The 14,919-nt window shown below is 33.1% G+C and overlaps 2 protein-coding genes across 2 annotated transcripts in view; both read left to right on the forward strand.

Moving 5' to 3' along the window:
- Nucleotides 1-631: 631 nt before the first annotated feature.
- On the forward strand, nt 632-1,979 carry LOC110030398 (E3 ubiquitin-protein ligase RING1-like). Its single transcript, XM_020733096.1, has one exon. The coding sequence runs from the start codon at nt 744-746 to the stop codon at nt 1,872-1,874; it is 1,131 nt and encodes a 376-aa protein (XP_020588755.1). The 5' UTR covers nt 632-743; the 3' UTR covers nt 1,875-1,979.
- A 6,815-nt stretch (nt 1,980-8,794) lies between these two features.
- LOC110018883 (wall-associated receptor kinase-like 20) overlaps nt 8,795-14,919 on the forward strand; it is a 46,728-nt gene continuing 40,603 nt past the window's right edge. The window contains exon 1 of the mRNA XM_020716358.1: nt 8,795-9,008. Within this exon, the coding sequence (XP_020572017.1) occupies nt 8,795-9,008 (214 nt within the window). The remainder of the gene's footprint in view (nt 9,009-14,919) is intronic.

Genomic DNA, 14,919 nt, shown 5'->3' on the forward strand with positions numbered 1-14,919 from the left:
ACATTAGATATGTAAATACATAATAATTGTGTGGTTTATATATAAATCGGCAACAATGACACTTAAAGCTTTCACATCTAAAAAAATATATATATAAAATATTGCTTCCGCTAGTTTAAGAAAAAAAATAAAATATTGCCTGTGAAACATAATTAAAATGTTATTATAAAAATTAAAATTTAGACATTAGATATATAAATACATAATAATTGTGTGGTTTATATATAAATCTTCGTATTTCTTAAAGTGATGATAAATAAGTAATAATATATAAAATAAATCCAAAACCTATTCCACTCCCCACTCTCTCTCTATTATAATTTCTAATAAAATCAACTCAACCACGCACAAATTTTTGATGATTTGATGCTAATTATCCTTGAATCAAAATTTTAAGGAAAATTTACATGCATACCCTCAATTATTATGTTTTCACATTTCTAACACCTATAGCTTGATATTTACATTTATAACACTGGTATTTTCATTTTAATAAAATAAAAAAATTAATATTATTAATGTGTTGCTAAAGTTAGAGTGGCATGCATATAAAATATAAATATAGAAGTCTTGAGGTTAAATATGTAAATAATATTTTTACAACGTGTGTTTAATCTGAGTCTTAGCCAGAAGTGAGATAGCCTGACCAGTGAGAACCATAACCTGAATTTTCGCCCACCGATTCTCATTTTCTGACTACTCTTCTGCTCCCGTTTGGCTTCTCCTTCTTTCCCCAAGAAGCCATGTCCGCCGAGCCACCGAGCACCGCCGGCGGCAGCGCCACCCCCCGAAGGTACTTCTGCCACCAGTGCAACCGCACCGTTGTGATCGAATCATCCACCTCCGGCGAGCTTGCTTGCCCTATTTGTCATGGTGGTTTCATCGAAGAATTCGACGCACCAACCACTGCTCCTAACCCCGATCCACCCGCCTTCACACTCAATCCATCCGCCGCCCCCTTCAGCCCCCCGGGCTCCCAATCACCCATCTTTCTCTCCCGCTCCACAAGTTTTGACCTTCGAGATCCCAGCGATCTCTTCTCCCTCATTGGCCCTGAATCCGGCCGATTCCGCGGCTCTGATTCAGGCTACTATCCCTCGCGATTGTATGGATCTGATGCTGGCCAATTTACTTCGTCATCCGCCGGCCCTAACGCGTTTAATCCCTTCGATTTCTTGCAAAGGTACATTCAGACCATGTTGGGTGGTGCTAATGTTCAGGTTATTCTCGAGGGCGGCGACCGTCCGGCGGTTAGCTTCGGTGATTACTTCATTGGTCCGGGACTCGAACAACTCATCCAGCAGCTCGCTGAGAACGATCCTAATCGGTATGGCACACCGCCGGCTGCGAAGACGGCCATAGCCTCGCTTCCTGATGTTAAGATTGCTCAGGACCAACTCGCTTCAGATGAGGCGCAGTGTGCTGTCTGCAAGGAGTCTTTTGAGATTGAGGAGATGGTAAAGCAGCTGCCTTGCAAGCATTTGTTTCACAAGGACTGCATTTTACCATGGCTTGAGCTTCATAACTCCTGTCCGGTTTGCCGGTATGAACTCCCAACGGATGATCAGGATTATGAGCAGCGAAAGGGTGGGGGGAACCAAGCGCCACTTTCGGCTGCGGGGGTGGAGAGTGGGGGTTCTATTGGGTCCAGTGGGGCGCCTGTGGGATCTGAGGAGCAGAACACCATTGGGCAGCGATCAACCCCGGTGGAGCGGAGGTTTAGGATAAATATTCCCTGGCTGTTTAGGGGATCGGGGTCTCAAGCTGATGCCAACAGTGCGGAGGATGCGCAAGGGAGTGCCGGTGGGAATGATGAATCTTTCGGTGGCCAAGGAGCTTCTGGGACAGATAACAGTCGAAGAGACTTGGATTAAGGAATTTGTGAGGTGAGGTTGCTGGGAATTGGTTTTTGCTTTTATTTTTCAGATGTTTCTTTTCTGTTGACATATAGATTTGTTACATTTTAATTAGCTTGATTTTCTTTGAGAGCATGAAGTTTCATTTGGGTTCAGATTTTGAAGCTAGAAGTATAATCTTGCCAATAAAAATGCATTTTTTTTTTACTTTGTTGCTTTTAAACCAATTATGTTATTTAGAAGTTGGAATGTGGAGGAATAAATTGGGTTAGGACCAACTTTTGGTTGGGTTTCGCTCTGCCTGACCAGTGAATTTTTTTTGCTATTTGTGGTTATGTTATTGCTGTTATTTTCTAATGTGTAATTTGATAGCAACATTTTGAATCTTAGACAATAATAAAGATTGGTTTTTTCAGTTTATGATTGCTTCTTGCTTTCTTAGAAGGTTCTGACTGTGGAGAATGGAGATTTCATTAGATGCTTGTGCAGTTAATGAAGTTTATATTACTACTAATGTCACTTTAAGAAGCAATGGTTTTCAGAGAAAAAAAATTGTCATAAAGGAGTAAGTTCTGTCAAAAAGTGCTTCTTCAATAGATTTTCTTGTGCCAGTAATGCTTACCGATGATTTAAAATCCACCATAAAAGCATATCTGATGCATTTCCGATGAAATTCGTCAGAATTACAGAGGGAAAATAGGCAGATGGTTGCCACAATGCCTTTTGGAAAAAAAAAATCGATGTAAATGATCCATTAGAAAAAAAAAAAAATTTTAGAGATCATTTATGTTGATTTTGTTCTTTGCAATTAACATATCTTTTATGTTAGCTTTGCTCCTAGTGGTTTTTTACTTCAATTGTTTGCATCAAATTCTAGCGAATTTTCTATCAAAGTTCTATAGGACTATTTTTATTTATTTTGGGAAACACTTCACCTAAAGCTTAAAATATCCATACAAAAACAACAACAACAACAAGCCTTTATCCCACTAAGTGGGGTCGGCTACATTAATCCTTTTTCTCCATTGCATCCTATTAAGTGTCATATTTTCATTTAATTCTAATAGATTAAGGTCATTTTTTATACAATATGCCCCAAGTCTTTTTAGGTCTACTTCTGCTTTTTTTAACGTCAGTCGAAGCTAAAATATCTTTTATTCTAACCGAATCATCATATTATTGATTTTTAATGTGAACAAAACATCTAAAACTTAAATGATTGATATCACAACAGAAATATTTATATTCACATCACAACACGTACTAAAGAAACATTCCATTTAAATAAGTAAATGATAATATAATCTAAGAAATTTCATGCTAAACATTAAACACAACTCATGATATCTTAAACATTGGGAAGCATACATCAAATATTGATTATATATAGCATTAAACCTAAACACATAAAAATAAAATGTATGTCTTGCATTTATTTCTCCCCCACTCTTACTTTCACCATCTTCCTCTTCTTTTTCATCTCTTGCTCCTTGTTGTAGAGCTTTGTTGTTATTGTTGTATAGCTTCCATTTTTTTTGTATGCACCTCATCCATGTGTGCATGCAAATTCTTAGCCATTGCATTTTCTTGTTGCCTCACCATTTGCTATATATCATCTTTTGCATTAAAAAAATAAGAAGTATGAGGGAATTAGGCATTAGAAGCTATAACTTGATAACCTCAACCACAAATTCTTTTTTTCATTTCATTTCAAAATTTGATTATTGAGACGATCCACTCAACGACCTTTTCTGGAGATGTCTAACTTTGAACATCCATCAGGCGTATGTAGTCATCCTATAGAGGATTAATGTTACTAAAAATTATATAAATTTAAACAATTAACATTCTAATTATGATATTTATATACTTACATAATTCACACACATGTGCACGCTAGATAAATTTAAACAATTAACATTCTAATTATGATATTTATGTATTTGCATAATTCACACACACACACACACAAAGCCTTTATCCCACTAAGTGGGATCGGCTAGATGAATTCTTTTTCTCCATTGTTCCCTATCGAGTGTCTACTCTCATTTAATTCTAATAAATTAAAGTTATTTTTTATACAATATGCCCAATCCTCTTTTGATCTACTTCTACCTTTCTTAACATAAGTTGAATATAGAACATCTACTCTTCTAACCAGATCATCAAATGGTCGACGTTTAATGTGACCAAACTATCTAAGATGACTTTCTCTAATTTTGCTTGCCACTGGAGCTACACCAACTCTTTCACGGATACATTCGCTTCGCATTTTGTCTCTGTGTCAAGTCACTCATCCACCTTAGCATTATCATCGCTTCGCATTTTGTCTCTATGTGTCAAGTCACTCATCCACCTTAGCATTATCATCTCAACAACACTTAACTTATGTCATGAATTTTTATCGAAATATTTTTCCATGACATATAAAGAGTATCAAATACGCTCCTTTTGTATTATGATGTCCTTAATTTTGTTTTGCTTATTAAATTTACATAATATAATATTGTGATAGAAACAGGTCTATGATAGAATTTTAAAAATAAAAAGTATAAAAAATACTTTATTTTTCTTTCTTTTTTTTAAATTATTTAATTTTCCTTTTAGGCTCAATTTATATGTGGGACTTTTGTGCATCGAATCCACCATCTAATTTCTTTCTAGTAAGATGTATGCACTAATAGCATTTCATTTGCTAAGAAAACACCGACTGTCTACCTGAGCATTGCTTTCATCTAAAAATTTTATATTCGTGAAATATTATTGATTAGAAAATCTTTATGTAATATTTTTTCTCATTTATTAGCATCTATTTTTTTCATTGAATTGTCTAGTTTCAACATACCGAGCATGAAAATAAATAATAAGTTGATTTGCACACCTTAAATGGGTGCCCATCATGAATATGGTGTGGCTATTGGATATATGGCTTGAAACCATTTTTCTATAAGCCATGTCTTATAGTTTTTGGTCCTATTGTAAACTTTGAAAGTCTGTGATCGTAGTGCTTTCAGAATTTAGGATTTTATGGATGATAGTATTTCGGGTCACCTATTTTCTCATGATGTCATTTTATATGTTCAACAAAACTCAATGATGCAAAAATCTCAGAAGCTGTGGAATAAGCGGTATAGAAATAATTTCTTTTGGGGAAACATAATTTGCCAATAATTGATTGTTTATTGTTCAGGAAGTAGATTTAGTTCATTATTGTGAAATATTTTACATTGTTTTTTAGATTGCTTCATTCATTAAGGAAATGTTTTAGATTTCTCTTGAAGGGCATACACTTTATGAATATAATGTCACCAAACATTGGTATATTGTTCATATGGTTACCCACGATGACTTCATTTTACTAGGATTTTGTAACAATTGAATAAATGCGATATTTAAGAAAAAATTGGCCATATGCAAACAATTAGTGGACTATTGTTGGGTGGCTTTTTTTTGGCTTATGATATACCATTGCAAATCATATGTTTGTGGTACTTGATTTGAAATTTTGAGGCTTTTGGCTACCAATAATTGATTGTGTATTGTTCATAAAGTAGATTTAGTTCTTTATTGTAATTCATTTTGCATTATCTTTAAGCTTATTTTTGGTCACTAAGGAAATGTTTTATAATTTTCATGAAGGGCATAACATTTTTTTAGATATAGTGTCTCTAAACATTAGTATATTATAGACGTGTGACTTAAGATGACTTAATTTTATAAGGATTTTTTTTTAGGAATTGAAGAGAATTATTATATTTCATTTTGATATATATAAAATTTATACAAGTCTACAAAGTCATTTTATATGAAAAATATGAAATCAATGAATAAAATTAATTACAAAATACTTGCAATAGATTACGAATTGCTGAGTAGGTACTAGGGAAAGTCTTGGTGAGTGTGGGTCTCGATGGAAATTATGTTATTGTTTTACACTACCCCTCTAGTATGATTTTCTTAACCATAGTGTTTCACAGATTTCTAGTTCCATTGATTTAACTTCAACTTTTGTGTTAAATTTTGCCGCCATATTTTATTTTTTGTCCATCGAAGTTATGATATTTTCTCCTAGTATTGTGCACTATCTTAAATTGCCCTAGTGTCAACCATAGAACTCACATAATTTCCATCTGTATATGTTTTAAGAGTCACTTCCTTTATATTTTTTATTATTGTCTTTTTTTTTTTAATGTTCTCTTCAAATATTGTAGAATTCTGTATGTTACTTTTAGGAGTAATGTTTTAGGAATGTGCATAAATTGAGCCACCAATACAATAATATAGGTAATGTCATTGTATTGTGAGATAAGTAGAACTGCCTTCGTACTTCTGTGCCTTGTGGAATATCTTCAAATTTATGATTAAATTTCAGAAGAATCTTGACAGATTTACATCTTAACTTGCCTTATCTTTTTCAAAAGCTTAGTTATTTATTTTTGTTGTGGTATCATGTCAAGTGTGAATGCCAAGGAAGTACTTTTGCTTGCCTAATTATTTGACTTTAAATTCTTAGGGTAATATTTTCTTAGAATTCTCCATTTATTCCAGGCCATTGTTTGTAATGATAATATTGTCAACATAAGCTAATAGTGTGAAACTTCTCTTGAAGCTCTGTGTTTCACAAATAAATGGGTGGTGTTTCTTGATTTTTTTTTTAATCCATATTGAGCATTACCGTAGCAAACTTTCTGGAACACACATTTGGTTATTGCTTAAGCCCATATGATGCTTTTTTAGCTTATATATCTTTTATTTTGTATTGTGTCAAATTTTGATGAGATTTCTGTATGTACTTCATTTTTCAATTTACGGTATAAGAAGATATGCTTTATGCCATATTATTATATTTAGTCCTTGTTAGCTATTAATGATAAAAGAATTTCAATTGTGTTCATTTTAGCGATTTGATCAAATATTTCAAAGGAATCAACCCCATATGTTGGAATGTAACTTTTGGCTGCTAGTTTGGCTTTATACCTTTTAGGAATTATTAGATTTGTGTTTTACAATAAATACCCATTTACATCTAGGAAGTTTTTTTTATTTATAATTTTATTAAATCTCATGTCTTTTTAAAGGACTCTTAATTCTTCCCTTTTAACATTAATTTATTTTGGATTATTTAAAACCTTAAATGTATTTTAGAGATAGAAATATTTTGCAAGAAAGATTGGTGACTATTAGAGAGATTTTTACAGATAAAAGCAAGTGTAAGGGATGTTTCATGGAAGCACTTGTAATTTGGTTTTAGGCTGATTGTTTTATCAATGGATTCAGTAATAACAGTTATTTTAGCTAATTAGACTTGTGTAGATTGTGATGCCTTTCTTATGAACAAACTTATAATGATTAAGCAGATGGAGCTTCCTATATATATTTGATTTGTGTAGGATTAACTGGTTCTAAAATAAATTTATTTGCTAGGATAAGAGATAAGACACTGCAATTTCGTACCAACTTTTCTTCATGAAAAATATTCTTCCTTTTAATAATTAGTAGTATGGTAATGATGTTTTCATTGAAAATGACATCAATGGACAAAAATAATTTTTTTTTGTGGAGGATGGCAGTATCTATGCCATTTTTTGTGGGAAAATTATGAATCAAGCATATTTAATTGGTCTAGGATCAAGTTTTTGTTTGTTTTTGGAATGTGTATGAGCAAAGACATTATTTCCAAATATTGTGAAAATAAGGTTATTTAGTATTATATTGATATAATATGTTTAGGCTATGCTTAGAACTCTTGAAATCCATACTCTTTGCAAGTAATTAGTTTGGGGTAGTTGTTAGAATTGTTTCCCCCATTTTTGTTTTTGAAACCCTTTTTTTAAAAGAGAGCCCTTATAGTAGCAAGTGATTATTCTTTCGTTCATCCTCTCTATTTTGTTGAGGTGTGTGTGTATGATCAGGACTCAAATATTTTTCATTTTCTTATAAGTGAGAAGAGAGAATGTTAGTGTTTTCTATGACATTTTTGAATTTTACTCTTATAATTTCAAAACCAAATTAATTTTTGATTTTGTGGAGGAAAGTGGGGAAGATGATACTTATCAGTTTTTAGTAAAAATATCAATGATAGATGGGTGCAATCATCAATAAAAACAATCCACCATCCCCCAAAGATGTTCCATGTAGAGGATAGTCGTTGGATGCATTAATTATGAATGAAAGTAAAAAGGCAAAGGGTTCTTTTATATCTTATTAAAAAATTAATGCATTTGTGTATTGCATTAATTATGAATGAAAGTAAAAAGGCAAAGGGTTCTTTTATATCTTATTAAAAAATTAATGCATTTGTGTATTGCATTAATTATGAATGAAAGTAAAAAGGCAAAGGGTTCGTTTGTATCTATTAAAAAATTAATGCATTTGTAGTTTGCTTGTTCACAAAAATTTCAATGACGTTCTCTAATTTTAATTTCGTTGATGAATGAATGGATTAATGCATATTGTGAAATAAATTTGTTAGAGTTGGTCATATAATTTTTAGCTCTTGAATTAATGATTCAAGAGCTAGAAATGTGGGCATCTTTTGAGTGTTTAGTCATGTGAGAACATGAGTTAATATTTGATAATGCTAGAGCACAAGCACCCATTATAAAATTTTTTTCAGGTAACCTGAATAACCTTTTTTATCTTTTGGCACCATTTTCTTCCTTCTGTTAAAAACTTGTGAATCAATCACAACACTTTAGATGATTCTTTTCATTTAGTTGATATGTTGAACAATGCTCCCATTAGATTTTGATTTCAATCCTTAATTGCAATAGAGTCTTGAGACTAATGGGTTGTAAATATTGTTGTTGTACATGTGCAGTAAAACAACAATTCTGTTGATTGTAAAAAAATAAAGATAAGAAAGAAATGCGACTATAAAGATTTAGGCCGTTCTAATGTAAATAATTTGCTGTAATACATTGATAAATGCTGTACAAATGAGAATACTTTGCAGTAATGTGACGATAAAGGTTGCAACATGGATAAGTATTTACAGCAATGCTATGATGAAAATTAAAGTTATCGAAAGAGGAGAAGAGTGCAACAATGAATGCAGCACTATTGTGTTAAGCATTGATGATAACTTCGATAATGAACTTACAAGGAATAGAAAAAGCCTAGCGCTCTTCCATGATGACAAAAATTGGCTGCGTATATTTTATTCTAACATGTACAATATTTATGCAATCCAAGGAAAGTATTTGATAGGGAAAGCATGAAATAATGTATATACTTAGCTACATAACAATTACAATAGTCTACGGGTTGATGAGTGGGCAGTATGGATCCAACTCATCAATGAGGTAGTAGTAGAGTAGGAAGAATATGGAATGGGAGCCTTAGCGAGTGTGGATCTTGCATGGCAAAAATTGTGCTATCATTTCACAATTTTATTGCCTAAAAATTTCATTACCTTTTAATTGTTAGATTGAATGATTAGAAAGAATGTTTTAGATTACACAGACATGTATCAGGACAAGTAGATGTGCATATTAGAATATGCATCAATGGATGTTCAGTGTTAGTGTAACGATCCAACAGCTTTATCGGGAAACCTTTCTAAATTATGAAAAATTTGTCCACTTGTGCAATATTTAACATGTTGCAGGCTGAATAATGTATGTACTAATATTCAAGGTTTATTTATTTTCCCATCATTATTATAGGGCGCTTTATGAACTTAGGCTTATTTTTTAGGTTTTTTTTTTGGCATGTTTTTGCTAGTTATGAATCAATTTGTGGTATTTTTTGAAAGTTATGAATCAATACAAAGGTGTATTTTGCTTTTTAAAAGTTAAATTTGTGATATTTTTATGTGATATGAAAGATTTGGGTGATATAAAAGTAAAAAAGTCAGGTGGTGTTTGACTGCAACCCGCATTTACATTTAACAGGGATCCGATAAAAAATTAGATTTATATTGACGGAGATGGTGATGGAGATGGCGCTTGCAGCTGGACGGAATAAATCCTTAAATCCGCCTCTCAATTGGATTTAGTAAATCCTGATTTAGGTGGTGTTTGACTGCAACCCGCATTTACATTTAACATGATTTAGTAAATCCGATAAAAAAATAGATTTATATTGACGGAGATGGTGATGGAGATGGCGCTTGCAGCAGGACGGAATAAATCCTTAAATCCGCCTCTCAATTGGATTTAGTAAATCCTGATTTAGGTGGTGTTTGACTGCAACCCGCATTTACATTTAACAGGATTTAGTAAATCCGATAAAAAATTAGATTTATATTGACGGAGATGGTGATGGAGATGGCGCTTGTAGCAGGACGGAATAAATCCTTAAATCCGCCTCTCAATTGGATTTAGTAAATCCTGATTTAGGTTGTCAAAGAGACGGAAAGCGAGAAAAAGAGACTAAATGCAAGAAAATTCAGTTTAATGGAGCGTTACATTTAGTTTTCATTTTATTGGTGTTTAGCTGGATTTATGTTAAATCTATGACTAAATCCTATTAAAAGTATGCTACCAAACACCGCCTAAAGCTTAGGTGTGGATGTGTAAATGCGTAGGAATTGAGTTGTATGTATGCAACTATTGTTCTCGGTTCAATGCACCTTTCTTCTATTGTTCTCGGTTCATCTGATTGCAAGGAATATGAAGTTCACGCTCTTATTTGCTGAACACTTTAGCTGAAAGTTTTCCTGTTGGAGTTTGAATTATAATTTTAGCAGCAACTCAATTATTGAGTGCAGAAGGAACCCAATTTTGGACAAAAACTAGCTTAGGACATCTAAACTTAGCATTAAACTAGTTACTCTTGGGAGTTAAATATTTTTCTGGCATTTACATACATACCATTGAATTCTAATGTGTTTACATATATAACACGAAAACTTTGCTTTTAACACTTATACCACCCAAATGAATGATATTGGAACATGTAAATCACCATTTCTTTGTGATGATTCTCAAGGAGTGAAAATGACATGGGAGGTACCCGGGAGCCTTCATTTCTACAACCACAATTTGCTACAGTCCCGCGAACATGCAGGCTGCTTTTTTTGTTTGTTGACCAAACCCATCCAGGTTTTTTCGCTATTGTGAAGTCGGCCAGCCCTCCCGGGCCACTCCTCACTATCCTCTTATTATATATTTATTGTTCTAGGTTTGGTTTTTAATGTGTTTTGTATCGGAACAATCGCCGATGTCTTTTCTTCCCTTCAATTGCCATATCCTAGAGTTCCATGTGGTGCTTCGGTTGTATCTTGGTCTCTAGGTGGTGATTACCTTTCCTATTCCTTCACGCATCCCTCTCGTTTCACTACCTCGCCTCCCTTCTTTTTGCAACCCCCCGCCAGTAGTTCTTTTGTTGTTCTTCCTGCAGTTCCTCACTGTCCAGCCATCCACGTCCCCACTGCACCCTCAGGACTGTCCTCTTTTTGTTGTCTCGCTGTCCCATGCCTCCCCCACCTCTGCCGCCGTCATTCTCGCTTGCTTCTGCCTCCTGGAAACGACCAATCCTAGCCATCTCCTGCTATTCCAGCCGTTCGGTCAGCTGTTTCACTCATTCAGTGAACTGTCATTAACACAACTCCTCATCTTCACTTCCGACGTCCTTTTCCCTTACTGTCATCAACCCAGACAACCCTCGCACATCGTCCCCCGGTTGTCTGCTAGTTGTATGGCCTTGTGGAAACTGCTGCTTTGTTGTTTTCTGCTTGCTAACTATCTCTCCCACCCCAAGCCACCTTCCAAGGCCTCACTGACCATTACCACAACCTTGCGATCCACTCTCGTTGAGTGTTTGTGTCGTATCAGGTTCTACTTTTGTTTTTTGATGCCTTGATTTTTCTTATTTCCTATTCCAGTTGGTTGTTTGTAAGTTCATATTTGAGTTTCAATAATAATATTTGCTTTTTCTATTGTGATTTGAGTCAACTCCAGTGTCAAATCTTTGTAAGAAGTTTTAATAACTATCATGTTTAGCCTTTGTTCTATTTGGGTTCGGCTTAATTAAATCTCTCTGCATTTTTGTGCATATTATTGGTGTTAATTCTACTTGTGCAAGACTCTTTTGTACTATTACACACATTATCTTTGGCCTAACCTTTTTTCTCTTCTTTTGTTCATGTCCAGGCCTATATTTTCTTTAATGGGTAATATTTATTTTTTCCTTCTAATATTATAATTTTAGACTCCTTAGTTAACAATATATATGTTGCAGACAGCTTAGCTCTATGGGTACTTTGTTGCCTAACACTGTAATCCATATGGTATTAAAATTTTATTTTTCCTCTTGTATCCTAGTAGTATACAGTACTCCCCAAACAATTATCCATTTAAAAAATGCAAATTTAATTTTAGAAGTTATCTTGCTTAATTTTTTCGTTCTTCTTTTGAACAATAGATCTAAGGTACTTAAATCTAGGACATCCTAGTATCGCTTTATTTCCAAATAATATTGTCTAAAAAAATAGATTCATATTAACCAAAATTATTTATTTTGATGCATGATGCTCGTTCCTCATATTTCTCTCTCTGTTTTCTAAAATATCAATTGTTATGATTTTCTTAGCTGAGAATTAATTTCAACCATTAAAACTATATTATTTAAATAACAAATACCAATGTGTTTGACTATGAATATCTTTTATAGTATTTTCATATCCAATAAAAATGATAGTGACTTGGCATTGTTATTAATGCTACGTTATAAGTTTTGGTATTTTTTTACCACTTCACAATTACTTCCAATGCTAATCACAATTACATCTTATGTATCTTTTATAAGTTTTTGAGCTCCTAAATATTCCTTTTTGAATATATATTGGTAGCATTTAAAGACTTTTCTTTGTACTATTTCCATTAATTACTTTGGAATAAAATTCACTTAACTATACCTTCTTATCTTAAAACTTAAATTAATTTTTTTATGTTCATGTGGTTTTACTAAACCAGTGTTTCCTTTTCATATTTATAACTTTATTGTATTACTCACGAGTTTGATTCCCTTATGATTATTACAATTCTACAATCTTGAATATCTCTTTTGTTTTTAAAAATTTGTAATAAAATGATCCTTCTCCAATAATCGGAGTTTTGTTGTCTTAAGGATTTTATTAAACGAAATTTTCTTCATAATTCTCTTATATTTTTCGTAGCTCACCAATTCTTATTAGGTATCTCATATAGGCCAAAATTTTTATTATTCATCTTCTTCATTGCTAGTTCAGTTTCTCCTTTTTGTTTTACACTTTTACTTAATTTAATATCTCACAACTAAGGTTACTTTATTATTCTAAGATGAATATCTTAAAGCTTACTAAATTAATTTTTTGTAAACAGCAATTTCAATTTTCTTTTATGTAAAAAAAAATATAGTGTGCAAAGCAAAAGTTATGATTTTTAATAATTTATATTATATGTTAGTAATTGGAAGAAAGAAAAGGGTATATAAAATCGCTAAAGCTACAAAAAAAAGTTTTATTAACTTTGTTCTAATTTTCTTATGTTTTATTTTTCTAAGAAACAAAATTCTATAATCGATATTCTATCAATGTTAAGGTGAGTACAATTCCTATTATTAGTATTCTTTTGGCATAATACCTGATTTACATTTAAACCCACATTTGGAGGAAAAGAAATTCTTTGTATCACAGCTATTAGTTCTCAAACTTAAGATATTTTTAGAGCCTTAGAACCCAACCTCACTAAACAACCCGAAAAAGAACTATCCAGTGCTAGCAGTTATTGAGAAAACTAAGAAAAAACCAAAGGATATTGAGAGGATAGGAAAAATTTTGGATCAAATCTAAGTATTAGAGAAAATAAATTTTCAAACCACTAAAAATCACCTTATTATTTGACGTGAGATGTGTCTCCAGAATGTGGGACCAAATTATGTTGATTGTGGAACGAGTTGGACGGGACTCCTGCCCTGTGAAACATCTAGTAAGGGATTTTTCGCCCTATTATCAAATCAGCTAAATATTTTTTTTATCGTTTCTTCATTATCTACTTTCCTTTTTTTCTAATTAGGGTTTAGCTTAATTATTAGTATAAATATTGTATGCAAAACCCGAGGGGAAAGACTTTTGATTTGAATTGATGATTTTGGAGATATCTCTTCTGGTTATATCCTAATGGAGTGTTGTATTCTTTTCCTTTCGCAAGTGATGTGTCTTTAGCTTATGTAAGAATAGGCATTGAAGCTCCTCGCCTCCCGAACATCGTCGAATTGGAGTTTTCTCCGTTGTATTTAGCCAAGACATCAGCCGATCGACGTCTATCTCCGACCAAACCCAGTCAACCTCGACTATTTTCTTCCCCCGATATTCCACAACTATCTTTTCTCAAATCTCACTTCCTAAGTACCTTTTAGGAGTCTTAGAACTATTTTATTTGGTGTCAGGGTTAGCGAACCCTAGTTTCATTAAACCCGCCAAACAAATTCCAAATAATCTAACACAAAAAAAAAAAAAATAATAATAATAAAATCACTCCTAGCCCAAACCCTAAATTTTCAAAATCCAATTTTCCACCTCCACCAAAATTTTATCCTAATACTTTCTACCATGCTCTAAATTCCCGACCAAACTCTGACCTTTCCCTTTTTCGTAAATACTTCCATCGGAAGAATGAGATATCATACCGCTAAGGAGACTTTCAATGGGGCATTCGGGAAATCACCATGGTGGATACGCAATAGGAAATCCTCCAAATAAAATAGAGGCGTGCAGTCTTAGAGAAGAGAAAATCTAGAGAGGTCACTCGTAGCCACAACGTTAACTTGCCATATCGAAAGGGTGAATTGAATCTCTTTCGCTATTCAGTTTTCAGTGATGAAGAACCAATACCCCGAAGATTTGACAATGAATATCAAAGGAGAAGTTATAATTTTGGAGTGAAGATTGTCTTGTTATATTTTGACGGTTTCATGGATCTGAACAAGCTCATCGAGTGGCTCCAGACAATAAAATGTATATTTGAGTACCAGGATGTCCCACGAGCATAATGATAAAATTTCTCACCATTAAGTTAAAGATTGTTGCATCTCTATGGTGGAAGAATCTGAAACTTCTTTGACAGCGAAAAGACAAAAA

Source organism: Phalaenopsis equestris, unplaced genomic scaffold (assembly GCF_001263595.1).
Source record: "Phalaenopsis equestris unplaced genomic scaffold, ASM126359v1 Scaffold000002, whole genome shotgun sequence".
NCBI lineage: Eukaryota > Viridiplantae > Streptophyta > Magnoliopsida > Asparagales > Orchidaceae > Phalaenopsis > Phalaenopsis equestris.

Excerpts from the sequence above, each read along its gene's own strand:
- LOC110030398 (XM_020733096.1), top strand. The coding sequence starts at position 744 with ATGTCCGCCGAGCCACCGAGCACCGCCGGCGGCAGCGCCACCCCCCGA.